Source organism: Quercus robur, chromosome 4 (assembly GCF_932294415.1).
Source record: "Quercus robur chromosome 4, dhQueRobu3.1, whole genome shotgun sequence".
In the NCBI taxonomy this organism is placed as follows: Eukaryota; Viridiplantae; Streptophyta; class Magnoliopsida; order Fagales; family Fagaceae; genus Quercus; species Quercus robur.
The window spans coordinates 41014182-41033107 of NC_065537.1; the positions used below are offsets into that span (position 1 = coordinate 41014182).

The 18926-nt window shown below is 35.0% G+C and overlaps 1 protein-coding gene and 1 long non-coding RNA gene across 3 annotated transcripts in view; one reads left to right on the forward strand and one right to left on the reverse strand.

Moving 5' to 3' along the window:
• The window catches only part of LOC126721774 (uncharacterized), a 44065-nt gene that overhangs the window by 16474 nt on the left and 8665 nt on the right, over window positions 1-18926 (forward strand). The window contains exon 2 of one of the 2 annotated variants that reach the window (XR_007653910.1): window positions 7802-7909. The exons of the other annotated variant lie outside the window; for it this stretch is intronic. This is a non-coding gene — a long non-coding RNA (uncharacterized LOC126721774). Of the gene's footprint in view, window positions 1-7801; window positions 7910-18926 lie in introns of those variants that run through there. 2 annotated transcript variants of the gene reach the window in all.
• On the reverse strand, window positions 7339-11063 carry LOC126721772 (glutathione transferase GST 23-like). The gene is made up of 2 exons (XM_050424832.1): window positions 10509-11063; window positions 7339-7948 (listed from the first exon to the last, which is right to left on the reverse strand). Exons 1-2 carry the CDS (start codon window positions 10860-10862, stop codon window positions 7586-7588), a joined length of 717 nt encoding a protein of 238 aa, XP_050280789.1. The 5' UTR covers window positions 10863-11063; the 3' UTR covers window positions 7339-7585.

The following is an 18926-nucleotide window of genomic DNA, read 5'->3' on the forward strand; positions in this document are numbered from 1 at the left end:
TATCACACTATCGATGAGTAGAAGATGGTGAGAGAGTTGGACATACTTTCATTTCATGGTATAAAATATGCAAACACAATACAAATTAGTTGATTTTCATGGTCCCGTTACTCTTTTGAATTTATCTTTGGTTACATCATGATTTTAAAAAAAAATTAATTTTACCTTGAAAAGGTTACAAATATACAGTAAAACTATTAAACTAATTTTTAATTTCTCAAAATATATATGTTTCTTTACTCTAATTTAGTTTATTTTTACTTTATAATATATGTATAACATTATTTAAAACCATCTTAAATAAAATATCAAAAAATTATATGTGCATTGCATGGACGACTTACTAGTTTGTTAAAAGTCAAGAGTTTTGTAGTTTAATTAGCATCTCTCTCAAAAAAAATTTAGCACCTCTCTATGTACAAAGTGCTTGTAATCTAGAGGGAATATGGCTCGAGTTGCGGATTTAATAGTACGTTGTAGTTATTTACAAAAATTATATATAAAAATATATATAAAAAAAAAATATATATATATATATATATATATATGTATGTATGTATATCATTTGTATTGTTTCTCTCCTCTACACAACCCTTGTGGCATTCTAATCGTACATAATTCAACGCTTCCAATTCCCAAAATTAGGCGAAGTTTTAAGGATAGAATAAGCTTGAACTCCACTAACTCAGCAGGAATCTGTGACTAAACACTTCAAACGTAGTCCTTGCTTTATATATCTTTATTGCGGAGATATAGTGGCTGCTACATCTTACTTTGTCCACCTCACAACGAAAATCGTCATTACACTTAATTTTAAATGTTATACTTTAGTTCTTATATTTTCAAAATTGTTTTAAAAATGTACTTATCATTACTGGAAAATGTTAACATAGCAAATAGAATTTATGGTTTGTCATCAAAGTGGTCTCGATTTTGTGAAATATTAGGTTAACGATCAAACATGCAATTTAAAGTTTTTAATGATTAAAATTTATTACGAAGGCTAGGTGGCATATAATCTACAAATAAATAAACAAAGACCACCAATTAGACATACAAATTACCAAAGGATCAAGTCACCAAGGAGTAAAGGTTGTTCTTGGAGTCTGGTAATGTTTTGACCTCAATATAATTCAAGTTCTTAAGAAGTGCCGTGCAAGGCAGCTCACGTACCGTATGCCCCATTTTATCCTGAAACATCCTCGTCATCATCCGCTGGTATGTCGCTCCGGCATTCTTTAGCCCAAAGGGCATCACAGGTAATGATAATTAGCATCGAGGGATATGAATGTCGTTTTCTCCTGGTCTTCAGCGGCCAGGGCAATCTGATGGTACCCTTGATAAGCATCCAGGAAACTCATCCTCGGGTGCCCGTATGTGGCGTCCACTAATTGATCAATCTTCGACATGGGGAACGAATCCTTTGGACATGCTCGGTTCAAGTCCGTGAAATCCACACAGACCCTCCATTTGCCGTTCTTCTTCCTGACGACCACGGTGTTTGCCAGCCACTCCGGGAAAAAGGTTTCCTTTATTGCTCCGGCCTCCTTCAACTCTTCTACCTCCTGCCTTATCGCCTCAACATGGTCTTTGGCGGATCTTCTCGGCTTTTGCTTCTTCGAGGGATACGTGGGGTCTACGTTGAGCTTGTGGACGATAAACCCGGGATCAACCCTGGGAACTTCATAAGGGTTCCAAGCGAAGACATCTATGTTTTGAGTCAGAAAAAGCAATACTTAGACTTTTTCCTCATTATTCATGCTCGCTCCAACCTGAAAATATTTATTAATGTCCAGTAATATCTTTACCTTTACTAGCTCCTCAGCGCAGCCAGCCCCCTTTTCTCCAGGGGGCCCTTGTGATTACTATAAAGGGGCATTCCAGGATGCATCTTCCCGCTCAACCTACTCCTGTTCGGATTGCCCGATTCCCTTGTCTCTTTCTAGTTGTTTGCCTACTTCTCCTTAACCGACTTGACTCCCCCGCTTCCAATTAACTACGGCTATAAGACACTATCTAGCCGCTTGCTAGTCTCCTCTTATCACGGTGACACACTGCTCGGTTGGGAATTTGATCTTCACATGTAGAGTAGACGGAATGGCCGCCATTGAATGGATCCACGGCCTCCCCAAAATGGCCGTATATGGGGAAAATGAATCTACTATTGTAAATGTCATTGCCACCTCTTTTCCCCCCATAATCACGAGAAGTGAAATTTTCCCTTCAGGGATTACTACTTTGCCGTCGAACCCAACCAAGGGTGAGGTATGCTTCATCAGGTCCTCATTCTTCAGTCCAAGCCCCCTGAACAGGTCCGGATACATCATGTCGGCCTTACTTCCTTGATCTACCATTACCCTCTTTACTAAAAAGCCATTTATCCTGGCTGTGACCACTAATGCGTCATCATGTGGTTGGATCGTCCCCTCCAAATCATCATCGTCGAATGAGATAGGCTCCCGTGCAAACTTCATTTTCTTACCCGGCAACTGTAGGTCCGGATTATCCTCTATCGGTACTATTGTCAATATCCCTTTCCTCCTCCCCGAAATGGGCTTTCCCGGTGCGACGTGGATAACTTCAATCACCCCCACAGGTGGTGGGAGGGTGTTTCCCCTTTGCCGAGTGTCTTGCCCTGCAATTCTATCCCCCGAGTCCAGCACGAAATCCTTTAAATGCCCGGCCTTGACTAATTGCCCGAGATGATCCTTTAGAACCCGGCACTGTTAGGTAGTGTGTCCTTTATCCTGGTAATAAGTGCAGTACAGATTCTGATTAATCCTGAACGGGTCCCCTCCCATCTTGTTCAGCCACCTAAAATACAGCTCGTGTTTGATCCGATCAATAATCTTGTGTACCGGTTCCTTAAACGTCACATTGACTTCTCCCATCTACGCAGTTGGTTCTTGAATCGTTAGACCCCCTCGAGTTTTGAATGGGAAACCAATTTGCTGGGGACAGTCCATTATTGGTGCTTTACCTTTGCTCAGCAGCCAATCATCCTCTAATCGTTTATACTCCTCAATACGTCTTATTGGTGCTTTACCCGGCAACTATAGGTCCGGATTATCCTCTACCGGTACTATTGTCAATATCCCTTTCCTCCTCCCCGAAATGGGCTTTCCCGATGCGACGTGGATAACTTCAATCACCCCCACAGGTGGTGGGAGGGTGTTTCCCCTTTGCCGAGTGTCTTGCCCTGCAATTCTATCCCCCGAGTCCAGCATGAAATCCTTTAAATGCCCGGCCTTGACTAATTGCCCGAGATGATCCTTCAGAACCCGGCACTGTTAGGTAGTGTGTCCTTTATCCTGGTAATAAGTGCAGTACAGATTCTGATTCCTCCTGAACGAGTCCCCTCCCATCTTGTTCAGCCACCTAAAATACAGCTCGTGTTTGATCCGATCAATAATCTTGTGTACCGGTTCCTTAAACGTCACATTCACTTCTCCCATCTACGCAGTTGGTTCTTGAATCGTTAGACCCCTTCGAGTTTTGAATGGAAAACCAATTTGCCGGGGACGGTTCATTATTGGTGCTTTACCTTTGCTCTGCAGCCAATCATCCTCTAATCGTTTATACTCCTCAATACGTCTCATGAGCTACTGCATGCCTTTGGGAGGCTTCTTGGTCAACGACTCTCGTAACCCGAAATCCTCAGGCAACCCCATCCTGAATGTGCTGGCCGCGACCCTTTCGTTATTCCCACCTATCTCATTGTACAGCTCCCAATACCGACTAGTGTAACTAAGGGAGGGTCTCTCCCGCCCTCATTTTCATTGACAGAAGCGCATCTACCGGCTGAGATACTCAGCTGCAAGTCACAAACCTAATGCTGAACTCCTAAATTAGCTCAAAAAAGCTACGTATGGATCCTTTCCGTAGCCCGTTAAACCACCTTAAAGCAGTTGGTCCCAGACTCGAAGGAAATACCTTGCACATCAGCGCATCGTTATGAGTATGCAAAGACATCATCTGAATGTAATGACTTACGTGCTCTATCGGATAAGTTTTTCCATCGTAGCAATTGAACGGTGGGGGGGTAAACCTGTCCGGCATTCCGGCCAGCTTGATTTCGTTCGAAAATGAGGACCGAGCTGCCTTTCGTAAAGCACGACTCATAGCGTCCATGGCGGCATTTCGAGGCCGTCTCTCCTTCGAGGAGACTGAGTTCCTAATTTGGTTCTCCTGAGAACGTGAGTGATCTTGGCGTTGCCCCGATTCCCGGGACGGGGACCGGTTCTTATATCTTCGAGATCCCCGCGAATGTGAACGGTCTCGGTATTAATGGGATTCCCGGGAATGTGAACGACTTCGCCATAGCCAAGATCCAGACTGATTAGATCCCTCCCTATGTCTATTTCCCCGGTTACCGACCTCCTACTGCTGGTCATTTTTGTCTCCCCTCCAATCCCTACCCCTTACCTCCAACTCCAAACCCCTAACTAGTCTGCGCAGTCGTTTAAGCTCTTCATCTTGCTCCTCCCTCTGCCTACGTCTCGTAGCATCGAAAATTGTTCGTTGGGTATGGTATGACCCTTCTCCCGTGCCGGACATTTCTTCTTGTTGGTCACGCTCTTTATCTTCTCGTTCCTTCTATCTACGCTCTTGCCAGCTTGACCCCCGAGAAGACCCCACAGACCCGCTTTCTGCATGACCCCCCGAATGCCTTTCAGACATTTTTCCCGAGCTCAAATCCCTCTAGAACCACAGCGTCATACGAGAGCCCCACGGTGGGCGCCAATTGTGCGTGCCAAAGACGGGTTTACTAGGCCAAACTGTGAATTGGGCTCACAACTTATTTGTATGGTGGGTCTAGGTATCCTACTTTGGGTTGTTCTAGGTTTAGGGACTCAATGAGACCACTTTTTTCTCTTTTCCTATGTTTTCTTTCTCTCAGGCTCTCTCTCTCTCTCTTTCTCCCTCTTTTCTCCTCTTAAAATTGCATCCCCTTTCCCTTTATTCGTTTCTCCTATTTATAGCCATTGTTAATGGGGTGATCATCATTATCTTCTCCCTTAGTGCAAAGAGAGGTCCAATGTCAATAAACTTAGGTGGATTTTTAGGTACGAGTGGCTTTGGAAACGGTTCCCATTGTAGCAAATGTGTTCAGCAGCAGAGTTTCCTAAGGTTCTGTCGAGCACTTAAATAGCGACGTGACCGGTCATGTGTATAGTGTCCGGAAATTGCTTCCCGGGCAACATGCTAGCGAGGCGTCTGCAGTCCGCTTTCCAAGTACCCGGACAACACCCAATTTATACTAGTAGTTATTATGAGTTTGGGCCGGGGCTTTTGTCGGTGGAAAGTTTGGACCCCCGGCCCATATCATTAGTTCATGGCCCAAGGCCCAAATGAACTTGGACGTTAGGTGCCGTACATTTGGCATTTTAAAAAAACTCAAAAATAAGAAAAGGGGGAAAGTTTAAAAAATATCTACACTTTCATTGATGTGTGATTGTTAAGTTGTATGATGATTGTCCTCTAAATTTATTTCCACGAGTCCTTTACGAACCTCCATGTTTGAACTAGCATGTCTGAATGCAAATGTCTTCAATTTAGGGCAATTGTTTATGCTAAATTTCTTCAATAATGGAAATTCCACATTACTGTCAATACAGAATTTTTTAAGAATTGGAAGATCTTTTAAGAAATGACTGAAGGAAAGTTAGGTATGTTTTTAGTTTGGTTTCCACAACAAGTTTTTCCGTAATGCTCAACTCTAGCCAATCAATCATGGAAAGAACTGACAATTCATTGGAACTAAATCTAATGCATTGAGAAAAATTCTCACTTTTTGCTAATACGGAATTATTATTGGTTATATTTTATTAAAAGCTTTAATTTTCTTTTAGAAAGAGACTTATATGGGAATGGTTTTTTTTTTTTTTTTTTTTTTTTTTTTTTTTTTTTTTTTTATAGTGTTCGGCTTGGTTTTTTTTTTTTTTTTTTCCTGGCAACATGTAGAGGTGGAACAATGGTGGAGAAGCAATGGTGGAAGAGAGAGAGAGAGAGAGTCGTCAAACGTTTTTGGATTTAGAGATAAGTTTAGAATGTAATAAATAAGGGTAATTAATGAGATCCTAATAAGAATATTTGTAATAATGAGGGTCTTTTTTTAACCGTTAGATTTACTTAAATCCAACGGTTTAAAAAAGATGTAACTCTTTAGAGTTACATTAAGTGTAACTTGAACCCATCTCCTTAGAAAAATATGTATGTCCAGTTTCCAAAACTTCTAAATTTATGAAGATCAGGCCACTGACCAAAAAGTTGTAAGCTCTGGAAGTGGACTAATGAACCCAAAGTTGTTTTTATGGATTTATCCCAATCAAACAGTTAGATCTCAGTTCAAACTGTGGTCAAACTCTAAGCTAAACTAGGTCAAATTTGGTCAAAGTTGATAAATAAAAAAATCGTAAAAACATTTTTTTTTGATATAGAAACACGAAGTTTTGTATTTTGGTGAAGTTTTGAGCAAATTTTACATTCGGTCAACTCTCGGTCGACCAGAGGGCATATTGATCATTTTGACTTAAACCAGAAATTCAAGGGGTTTGATACCCAAACGAGATAAATCATGTGGATCTAGACATTCCCACGGCCTCCGGTAAGTATCTTTGATTATGTTTCAGTTGTAACTTTCTTGGCCAAAGCAACATGTTTTGGTTTTAGTTCAATGAAACTTGTTTGGTAAGAGTATTTAAATATAGTTTTTTGTTTTGTAATCCATAAAATGGTGGGTTTCACACTTAAATTTATTGTTTAACTAATATTTTCTAAATTTAGTTTTCATAAAATTGTATCCTATTTTTATAATTTAGAACATGATTTTAAAAACAGCTAAAAGAATGTTTTTAAGATACAAAAAATATTTTTAATAGCATAGTTGTAAATAAATTGAAAATAATGGACCTCCCATAACTCTTTTATCTTTTAAATTAAAGAGTTTATCTTTATCCCAAAAAGAATTCACATCCTTTAAATTTGAAACTTATCATTAAAAAAAAAAAAAAAAGTACGCGATAAACTCTATTTCCTTATCATTATTCACCAAAAAAAAATTAAAAAGTAATGTACAAATTCTACACATTATTTTTTGTAATTTTTTTTTTAAATCTCAAAAATAGAAATGGGCTCCCAAACTTCTTTTTTTTTTTTTTTTTTTTTGTATTTTGAAAATTATTCTTAAAAGTGAGAGCAAACACGTAAAATATTAAAATTTTTATCTAAAAACTAGTTTCAAGTTCAATTTTTTTGAAAATTGTTTTTATATTGTTTTGAAAACCAAAACAAAAATCCTCCTACCAAATTGGCCCTTGAGCTCTCAAAACACTAACGTCCATTATAATTCTCTCAGTGATATTATTTTGCAAAGCATTCAGTCATTTAGAGACTTACAGACTACTGAAAAAAAGAACCAAGCAACCCAAGCAATACTTAAGGATAAGCACTATGCTTATCAACTCTTATTCAAAGACTTCCTAATTGATAAGGATAAGCACTGTGCTTATCCAAAGACTCAAAACAAATATGAAATCTTTTCACATTGAACTTCGAGACAAGGCCTTGAAATTATAAATCACATTCATTTTGGTGCCTCTTTTGAAGTGTAAACTTCATGATGAGCTTGGTATTTGGTGATCAGTTTGTCTCGAGGGGGCCAGCTTTCTTTAATTATTGGAGCATCTGCGAAATTCTGGATCCATTCTAATAACAAGGGAAATTTTTCATGATCTATCAAGGTCGCACCACATACCTCCTCCAACACACTTAGCAAATTAGCAAGCCAACCAAAAGCAAGGTCTACCAGTCCAATTGTCTCTCCATTGAAGAATTTTTTTCCAGTAAGCTGTCTTTCTACAAATCCCAAGTTCTCCTGGGCTGTAACGATAGCTTCCTCTTGATCCTTCCCTTGCTTGATAAAAACATTCCATATTGATGGCAAAACCTACATTGGTACTCAATAAAATATATAGTCATACTAACAAGTATTTAGGATGGAACAGCAGTTTTGCATGAACATAACATAAAAATTAGTTCCAAAATTTTAGCAAAACAACTATATCAGATTTATGGGTGATGAATTTTTATTTTTGTAGATTTAATTTGATAGGATTTAAACCCTATAATATCCGCATCATAAATTTTGCTCATTAGGATCACAGTCCAATTTCTAGTATAGGCAGATTTGTCTAGAAATTTAATAGACTATTTCGGTATCAATAAATAAAGGTGTACTATTTTGAGATTATCGTTAAAAAAAAATGTGTATATCTGTATATATTAAAATGATTTAGAAAGTTAGTTATTACATTTTTAACTGTCAAAAATATCCCTAATTTAATTAATCTATTCTTATTTATTAAAAAGAGAAATAAGATTAAAATGGTAAATCAACTAAAACTTTCCCACTACCCTCACACTTCCCACTTCTAGCCTCATTACCCCATGTTTCTAACCAAAAATAAGAAAAAAAAGACTACCCACCCACAATTCCTATAAAAAAAACTACCAATGGTACCAATAAATAAAATTATTAAAAATATATAAATAAAAAATTCCATAAAAATAAAAAATAAAAAAACTACTCACATCACATAAAATTATTTCACCACAAATGCTTAACACTCATCACATACCTAGGTTTTTTTGTGATTGAAAAATATATTAATCTCAAATTATAATTTATTAATTATTAACTTTTATTCCAAAAAAAAAATAGAAGAGCCTCTGAGCACACGCGTAAGCACGTGCTCAGAGGTTAGTGTGTGTGTGTATATATATCTTCTTCTATATCTATATGTTAAGAAGTTTCACAAAGTTAGTGATGGCTTTATAAAATGTCAAAAATACCCCTAGTCTAATTAGATAATCTTTATTATTAAAAAATAAAAATATGTTTAAAATTGTAATTCAACAAAATTCTAAAAGAAAAAAAAAAAAACTACCAAATAAACTTTTTTTTCGAAAAAATTAACACACTCTCTATTTGAATATATCCCATGCACGTTTGATACATTTTTTTCCTAAAAACTAGCACACATTAAACCCAGCACTTACTTCTTTTCAGATCCAAAATTTTACTTCTTAAAAATTCATTCCATGTAACCTCACTAACAATAAATAAATTCAAATTGAAAAATTATATTAAACTCAAAATGATAAAAAAAAAAAAAAAAAAATCCTCATCACTCGTGTAGCGTGTGTGACGAGACTAGTATATATTATTTGCATGTGCATGACTTTAATGGTTTTGTAAAAGCCCATGTAGATTTTTATGGACATTTACAAATACAAGTTTCTACATAATCCATTTCATAAAACAAAAAGACAAAAAAAGAAAAGTCTAAAGCCCAATTACAGCCCAACAACATATTTATAGGACTAGAGAACTTTCTTTTTTTTTTCCGAACTTAGTGTGTGTTTGGGAAGTGCGTTTTGCGCTTCCCATGACCACTTTTTTTTTTAAGCTATGGTTGTTGATTTTTCTCTCGTAAGTAGTGCACGTGTATACTGTTCACGGAACTCACAAATTTCACTTTTCAATAACTTTTTCATTTTCATTAAAAATGAAACTTACGTTACTATTTACATATTTAAAAATTATTATTTAAAATTTATTTTACTACAGCATTTTCAATTTTCAATTTTCAGATCTATCCAAACGGACCCTTAAACTTATAAGTTGGAAGCGATAATAATAATAATAATAAAAAATAAATTTAATGAGGACTACTAGAAGTGAAGAGGGGGTGGGAGGAAGCAGTGGATTAAGGGTCGACCTGTGTCCAGTATCTTGTGCACTCCACCCAATATGTTGGCCATGTATTTAAAAATTATCCCATGACAACATCTCATCGGTTCGGTGTACAAGAAGCACTAAATCGTTTAAACAATTGGACTGTGGATAATAAAACCAAATAGGCTGCGTTCTTCTTTTCCCTTGTGTTTTTTTTAGAAAACAGCCTGTGTTTTTTAAATTCTCACAACTTCCATCCATCCAAATTGTTTCAATTTCTCACAACTTCCAAAACTCTTTTTTCCCACTTTTCCTATTTTCATACACGCTTCTAACTAATTATAAGCTCTCTCTACTTTAAACCAACACAAAATTGCTATGCTTTTGCACCGGCTAAGTTACTGGTACGACAACTACTAGTCATACCAATTCATATGATGCGAAATTGACTTCCTTAAATTCAAGCCAAAATGTTTTAATGTTTTATTCAATGACAATAAATTTTATTAATTGAACTTATTGTAGCATGATGACCATATATATTCAATACATGAACAAAAAATCTAATTATCAGGAAAACCACTAAATTAACTGAGTCAAATTTTTCAACAAAATATATTTGCTATTATTTAATGCAATATATATATATATATATATATAATTTTTCTAATAAAATTACTTTCTTACCTTTAAACTGTGACTACTAAGAAATAACAACATAAATAACTGATTAATTGAGTCTTAAATGGAGGATCAGTGGTTACTTTACCTTATCATCTCCAAATTTGGCCCAAAAGCGTGCCGTGGCTCGTTCAGAAGGATCTTCAGGCAGTAATGGAGTCTGCTTCCATGTCTCATCGATGTATTCAAGAATTACAAGTGACTCCAGTAATGGTTTTCCATTGTGAACAAGCACTGGTACCTTCTTGTAGATAGGATTATACTGAAGAAGTAAAGAGCTCTTGTTGGAGAGATCTTCAAATATGGTATCATATTGAATGCCCTTCAAGTCTAGTGCCCAAACGACCCTTAAAGCAAAGCGACTTGACCAAGTTCTGAAGAGCTTCAGTTCTGCCATTATTATGAGTTGATTTGCTGTTACCATAGCTGATGAGGCCATCATAAAGGCATTTTCCTGTGGAATTTGGATAACATCCCTATAATTTACTCTATTTGTAATTGAACCATTAAAAAATGGCAGAATCTCGCCAGTGCTCTAAAGTTTTGCCGTAATATATTAAGGGCGCAGATCAATAAGGTAAGGGACTGTTTGGTTTGAGCAAAAAAGATGGTGTATTTTGTATTTGGTTTCAGTTTTTTATGTGACACATTACTAAAATAGGTACTTGTTTGGATTTGTATTTATATCCAGTTTTCATTTTTTATTTTTAGTATCCAAAAAAATAGGATTTGAATACAAAAACTAAATACAACTTTTTAGTGTTTTTATTTTCTTGAAAATGAATATAGTAGTATTTTCGTAAAAATAAATAAATAAATTTGTGGGTTCCACTATCACTAACTTGTCAAATCAAAGAACTCTCTCTCTCTCTCTCTCATAAAAAAGTGAGAGAGAATAAAAAAAAATAAAAAAAAGTGAAGGAGAAGATAAAGTAGAAAATGATACCAAATAAAAAAAATAGATGGAAACAAAAAATGAGTACAAGATTTTAGTATAGAAAATGAGTACAGAAAATCAAAATGGAAAATGAATACAACCTCAACACAAACCAAACAGACCCTAAAAGAACAGTTGGACATGCATTTAGTTTCAATTGTATCCTTACTTTATTTAGAGCAAAAACATTTTTTTAAGATTTTGGTAAAATCCGGTCAACAATCGTGAGATTTTAACTAATACCAATTAGGTTCAAGATATTTAAAAACTAATAAACTTAGTTCCTATTCATAAGGGGAGGAAAATGAGTAAAAATTTAGGAATCAAGTTGGTCAATTTTGAAAATTTTTAAATCTAGCAAATCTCATGAGGGTTGTTAATTGTGTGTGTATATATATAAGTGAATAATGCTTTTTTACTATTATATAAAAAATTATGTTACAATTACGGAAGTGAAAAATTCTTTTTTTCCCTCTCTTATTACTCTTGTATTATACAAAACTCATTTTATGCTTACTATTGTCTTCAAGTATGCTTGTAGCTTGTAACATTATATAGTAATACATGAGAAAATAACTTATATTAAATCATGTTACAAATATAATTTATATATAAGAAATATGAACAATAATATATTTCACCAATGTCCCCCCCACTCCACCCAAGATTTAAATAAAAAATTATATTACAACTACGTAAGTGAATAATAATATATATAAGGAATTTCAACAATAATATATTTTTTACTATATATATATATATATATATATATCGGTCCTCTTATAAAAAAATAATAATAAAAATTTGACTCTACCACTACGAATCCAAAATAAATTGCAACTACATGGTAGTTAATATATGCATATATGCAATTTCATCTTTGATTGGATGGAAAAGCACATGATTTAATTAAATGGCAAGAGGAGAAATAGATTCTAGATGGTTTAATACATATATTGTAAGGTAGATAATGGGGAGGCGGAGAGGGAGGTGGGTTTTGAACCACAAATAATGAGCATTATAAAATACATTGGATTATCACTTGAATTTTAATATTTTCTCAATTTATTGGTATTTCATCAAGTAGAAAATTCTAGTTAATGTAAAACTTGTTGTCTGGACAATGCGGGGGAATGGGGGAAGGGGAACAAAACAAACATTTAAAAAAATATTTTAAGAAAAAAAGTTTTCTATTTGTTTTAGACAAAGGACAAAGTTTAGTTACAAAATTAGTTGTAGTTTTATACTACAACTTTACTCACTATTTTTTTATTGGAGGTGAACTTTGACAAATCCACTATTGGATTACATCTTTTCTTATATCCTCCATGCTTGCAAAATTTCAGGAAAATTAAAGATTGATAATTATATTATCAATAAATTATTTAAATTGCAAATTTTTGTTATTAAATTATGCAATATAAGCTTATAGATCATATAGTAAATAATATCTGATTGACACAAAATTTGTTATAACTATTAAAAACATAAAGAACATGTAATTCAACGATTAAATTTAAAAAAAAAATATGTAGTAATATTTATTTTATTGAGTTAGTTTGTAACCTTAAATTACAAAAAATTTTATAGCTAAATTTTGTCTTTAGGCAAACAGACATTCTCTATCCTTAAAACCAAGCTGCTATAATTAAAATTTTTTTTCCCGTTTTGGCATGTTGAACTATTCTTTCAGGTGAAGGTTTAATATGTTCGAGTATTTTTCTTAATTTGTCTGTGTGTCGTCCCCTTCAATGAATTGAAAGTTCCACATCAACAAAATAGGGTATAACAAATTAAAAATACAGAATGCAAATTTCCAAAGTACAAGGATGGTTTGGAAATAAAATTAAAATTTGATGAAATATTTACTTGAGGTCCCATCGTTTTACGTAAGCTCTGATGTCATGTCATGTACATATAAGTCTTCGAATTGGAAATTACTCCATAACCATTAATTTTGATTTGGAATCTTGTGATTGATGGTTTTGGTCAGTCAAGGTTACTTTTCATTTTTATATTCTTCTTTAAGGACAAAGGTCAAGGCGGCTTTTTTATCTTTCTTATCATTGTTATAATTGTTAGGATGTTATATCAACGGTTTGTTTAGATACCATTTATTTTTGTTAAAATTAAAAATTAAAAACTAAAAGTATTATAATAAAATAATTTTAAATGTGTAAATAGTATCGTAAAATTTATTTTTAATATTTTTAAATGTGTAAACAGTATATAAATAGTGATAAATAGTCCATAAACAGTAAATTTGCCTCTAAATCTAATCCCTGAAAACAATCCAACAACAAGAAGTTACTCAAAAAATGGGATTGGAATTTCTTGGACACAAGTCTTGTTCTCCTGTCATTAGCTCCTTTAATTTTATCTTCTAAGGTAACTGGTCCAACTGTTGGCTGATTCTTTTAGTTAGTCAGATATAAATCCAGTAGCTAGTCGCCTTTCTTTCTTCTTTACTTTTGCTTTCTTCTTACTTGATGGGTTGGGTTGTCTCAATCCTTCTTCAGGCTGGTACTAATTAAAACTTGCGCCAGCCAATTTAAATAGCTTAAAAGGCTCCTGAGTGAAGATTTTTCTTCCTATAGCCCATTTCATTTAGTTAAAGGGTCTACGACTTGGATAGAGAAAAGCCATGCCTTCTAAACTTGATTTGTTTGGTAAGAGAGTTTTGGACATTTGGACCCAAATTCAAGAGTTAAGTGATTATCTGCTTACAAGTCCATTCGGTGTAGTGTGGGCTTTTCATTAAAAAAGGATGCTCATGGGCATCAATTTAACCAAAAAGGTCATAAGTCATGTACGAGGATGAAAAGACATTGGTTAATAGTCAAGAGTCTGCATAGGTGAATAAGACTAAAGCCCAAAAAGTCATGAGTCATGTATGAGAATGAAGAGATCCTGAGAACCAAGTTCAATGGAAAAACAATCATATGGTGACTATAAGTGACTATAAGAAATGCATTGTCTAATTCAAACCATTTATCTTGTCACTCATCCATATGATGTAAGTGCATTTATCTTGTAATATTTAAGAGGATGAGTATCTTGAAAAAATCTTAATCAAATATATAACTCTTAAAAAAGGGGTAGATGAAGTAGCTCTCTATGAGATTTGGACTCATTACCAACTATATGTTCATGAAAATCAGGATTAATTAGCACAAAGGTCATTTCTTGCAAAATAGTAATAAGTCATGTCAACACCTTGATTATATTATAAGTGAGACCCCTACTGGTTATAAAGTTGAGTTTACAAATTTATCAAGAAGTGTAACATAGCAAACTTGATGATCCATATATAATGATATTGGCCCGGGTGCCCACAACAATTGTTCCTTATTAAATATATATATATATATATATAATATAGTTCATCTTCATCACCTTATCATTTTATGCGGGATAGCTGCGCAAGCATCCTGAGATATCTTCTTGCAATTAATTATAGTAATAATGAGTATGTAGGGCCAAATTGAGCACAAGCTGGAGCCGGTTGTGCAGTTGCGCTTAATGTGACCTTAATCCATAATTGCCAGAGATTCCAAATGCAAATACGTACGTACAACAAAGCACATGTAGGAAAGTCCACAGAATTCAATGCATATACAGTAGCTAAGCTAATTACTAAACTGTTCGAGACCTTGTGTGGTGATCCCACGTAAATAGGGGCGTAGCCAGAAATAAATACTTGTGGGGGCCGGATTGTAACAGAGATATACTAAATATAATTCTTAAGTCTATTGGATACAAAATTATCAACTTTCATATATCATTATATACTTGAACATGTTGGGAATTCAACTGAAATTCCAAACCTGTGAGAAACAAAAAAATAGAGAAAACAAAACGCCAAAAGAAAAACAATCACACGCACAAGACAATATTTACGTGGTTCAGCAATTTGCTTACGTCCACAGAGTTGCAGAGATTTCACTATTATCAAAGAAAATCACAATAAACTATATTGCTTTAATTTATTTGTCATTAATTATACTGCTTTAATTTATTTGTCATTAATTATACTGCTTTAATTTGTTATATTGTTTAGCCCTTTGTACATATTACATTAAAAGAGCCGAATATTATACATTCCATGTGCAGCACAATAATTAAAGTAGTGTAATGTACTGCACATTACATTGCTTTAATTATTGTTTACCCGGCTCCATGAGCCCATCTACCCCCTCCCCACCCCACTCAACAGACAACAGACAAGCACAACATGCGCCCCAATCACAATAGCCAGCTGCAATCAGAAAATTTCGCAATGCCAATCACAAATCACAACACACGTTACACTAAATGACAATCAATATTTCACCAACACCAACACACTGACCAACAAAAAGGGATAAGATAAAGCCAAATTTAAAAAGACTAAAACAGGAAAAAAGCAAAAGCCAGCCAATAAGAGACTCACAGTTCAAAAGAGAGAGAGACTTATTGAGATCAGATAGGCTATTAAAGAATAAAGAGAGAGACTCGTTCATAAATTTCATTTCATTTTTTCATTCAGTGAGATAAAGAGAGAGAGACTGAGAGAGAGTCAGAGAGAAAAACCTTGAGGGAGGGCCGGACTACCGGAGGGAGCAACGAGCACCGCTGCACCGGAGTAAAGGCAGAGCGATCTGTGATCTTTGTTAACCGATCTACAATCTGCGAAAATTTCATTTCATTTTTTCATTTTAGTGAGATAAAGAGAGAGAGACTGAGAGAGAGTCAGAGAGAAAAAGAGAGAAATACCTTGAGGGAGGGCCGAAGGGAGCACCGAGCACCGAGCACTAAAGCAGAGGCAGAGCGATCTGCAATCTCCAATCTACGATCTGCGATCTGCAATGAGGGGTGAGCGATGACGAAGACGACGAGCAAGCTGCAGCGACATGACCATGGGTTACTAGGTTTGGTTTGCTGGGGTTTGGTTTTGATTTGTGTATTGGGGATTTTTTTTTTTTTTTTTTTAGATAAACACCTCTGTGTTTTGTTTGCTGGAGTTTGTTCTACTTTTGCTTTGTATAGACGGTGTTGGGGTTTGATTTCTCTGCCAGCGACATGATGGGTTTGATTTCTCTGCCAGCGACGTGATGGGTTTCATTTCTGATTCTCTATATTGATTTTTTTTTTTTTGGTTGAGAATCCGTGGGCTTGCCGTGAGCGAGCTACCTCTGTAATCTATTGGGCTTGCCATGGGCTTGGCTCTGTTACAAATTTTTTTTTTTTTTTTTCAAATTTTAGTTCAAATTTTTTTTTGGGCTTTTTTTTTTTTTTTGCTTAAAAGTAGAACAGATAATTTTTATTTTTATTTTTATTTTTTTAATTTGAGGGTGTTCCTAATTTTTGATTGAGGGCTGGGAGAATGGGTGAGAAATGGGTAGGGGGGGGCCGGCTGTCTAATGTTGGGGGGGCCCATTTATTTTTTCTTCATAGTCTAATGGGAAATTTTTTTTTTTTTTTGCAGGGGCCACGGACCCCCAAGCCACTATGTGGCTCCGCCCCTGCACGTAAAGGACCATTGATAACATAAATGAGTTGCTTGGACTTATCCATGTTCGTTGTCTTCAATAGCTGCTGTCAGTGTCACAAAAATGTAGAACAATAGAAAGAATTAGAATTTTTAAAAGGGAAGATATTCTTCCACGCACTGTGTTTGTTATTATATATATAGACTCAAAACGAGAGTTAAACCGACGTTTTTAGTTATAGAAAGTGCGTCGTGTGAAAGAAATTACCCTCTTTTAAAAAGGATAATATATATTTGGTTAAAAACCTTTAAAACTAAAATTATGACTAAAATTATATATTGATGATAGTTTCTTCAATTATCACATAATAAAATGAGTAAGGTGGTTCTAAATATGTTTGAAAACAGAATCTTTTTTTTTCTTTTTAAAATGATTATATTAAAGCTTACAAGTTATATATCATCAAGTTTTAGTAGTAAGCTTAATACTCCTAAAAGAATCAATGATAATATTAAGAGGGCAAAGTGTGATTTTATAGAACAAAATTGCTAAAATTAGTGACTATATATATATTAATTTAAAAAAATGGGGGGGGGGGGGTGGCATTGCCCCCCAAGTCCAAGTTTCCCTCCATCCCTGACGATAATGCAGGAATTACCAAGGATGGACTTAAGGTCCATTTGGTTGAAGAGGTGGAAATGTAGGAGGATAGAAAAGATTTTAATTTCTCTCATTTTTGTTTAGTTGGGAGTGAAAAAGTTGAGGGATGAAAAAAAGTAAGTTTATATAAATTTACTCATACTCTTATTAAAATTGATGCCCAATTAAAAAAAAAAATGACAAACAAGCCAAAAAAAAAGTATAATCACCCAAATTTATTTAAAAAAATAAATATCATATCCAAAAAAAAAAAAAAATCACGTCTAAGCTTGAAAAACACCCTCATTTTCCCATCAACTCCTTTCAACCAAAACCCTTCAAAAAAAATTTCCTCCTTATTTTCTCACATTTTTTCCCATCCTCCCTAAAATTCATGGTACCGGACCATCCTTAGTATCCATGACTTCGAGGGATTTAAGAAACCAATGATCTGCATACAAGATGACCAATAATTGATGTATGACTCATTGCCTTGACTAGCGTTCTTGGCACCAAATGAGTCAATAAAAGGATGATATATATATATATATATATATATATATAGAGAGAGAGAGAGAGAGAGAGAGAGAGAGAGAGTTACACCTAATATAACTCCAAATAATGTTACACTACTCACTATTTTTTAATTGGATACAAATACTAACAAATTCGCTATTAGATTACATTATTTTTGTATATTCTTTATGCTTGCAAAATTTTAAGGTGATTAAAACTAATACTCATATCATCAATCAATTGTTAAAATTTAAATTTTTGTAGTTTAAAATAATGTATATGTACGGCACCGAGCTCCCAAAGCCCATACCGGCCTTGGGCCCAGACCCATCTAGGCCCCGGGCCCAAGCCCATACCAGCCTTGGGCGCAGGCCCAGTAGGAAGTTCCAGTTACCCTATGCCCATCTTAAAACTGCCTTAGGGCCAAAAACAAGTTTTGGTTATTAAGTTCCCGGGGTTGACCGGTTAATATTTCCCGGTAGAACGCATGAGCCAATACCCGGGAAGGTCATGATATGCACGGGAACGTGAGTTGCCGAACACAATTGGTGAAAATGGAGCCAAGTTCCAAGATCATAAATGCTGCACCGCCCTTTCACCTAAACAACCACTTTAACCAGATAATACTGGACCTTCAATAGCACTAACGATGAATATAATCATGGTCTCCCCACTAACCTTGGCTATAAATAGAGGAAAGTTGGGAGAAGAAGGGGTTCAGAAAAATTGAGAGAAAATAGTGAAGGAGAGAGCATTTCAATAGAGTGTTGCTTTGAGTCTCTCTGCCGAGAACGACCCATTGTAGGAAATCCTTTAACCCACTACAAATAAATTGTGAGCCCAAGGGATCTAAGGCCCAGAATTCTTGTACTTGGTTCTTACAGTATAAAATATGAGTTTATAGATCAAATAATAAATATCATCCGATTGATATGAAAATTTG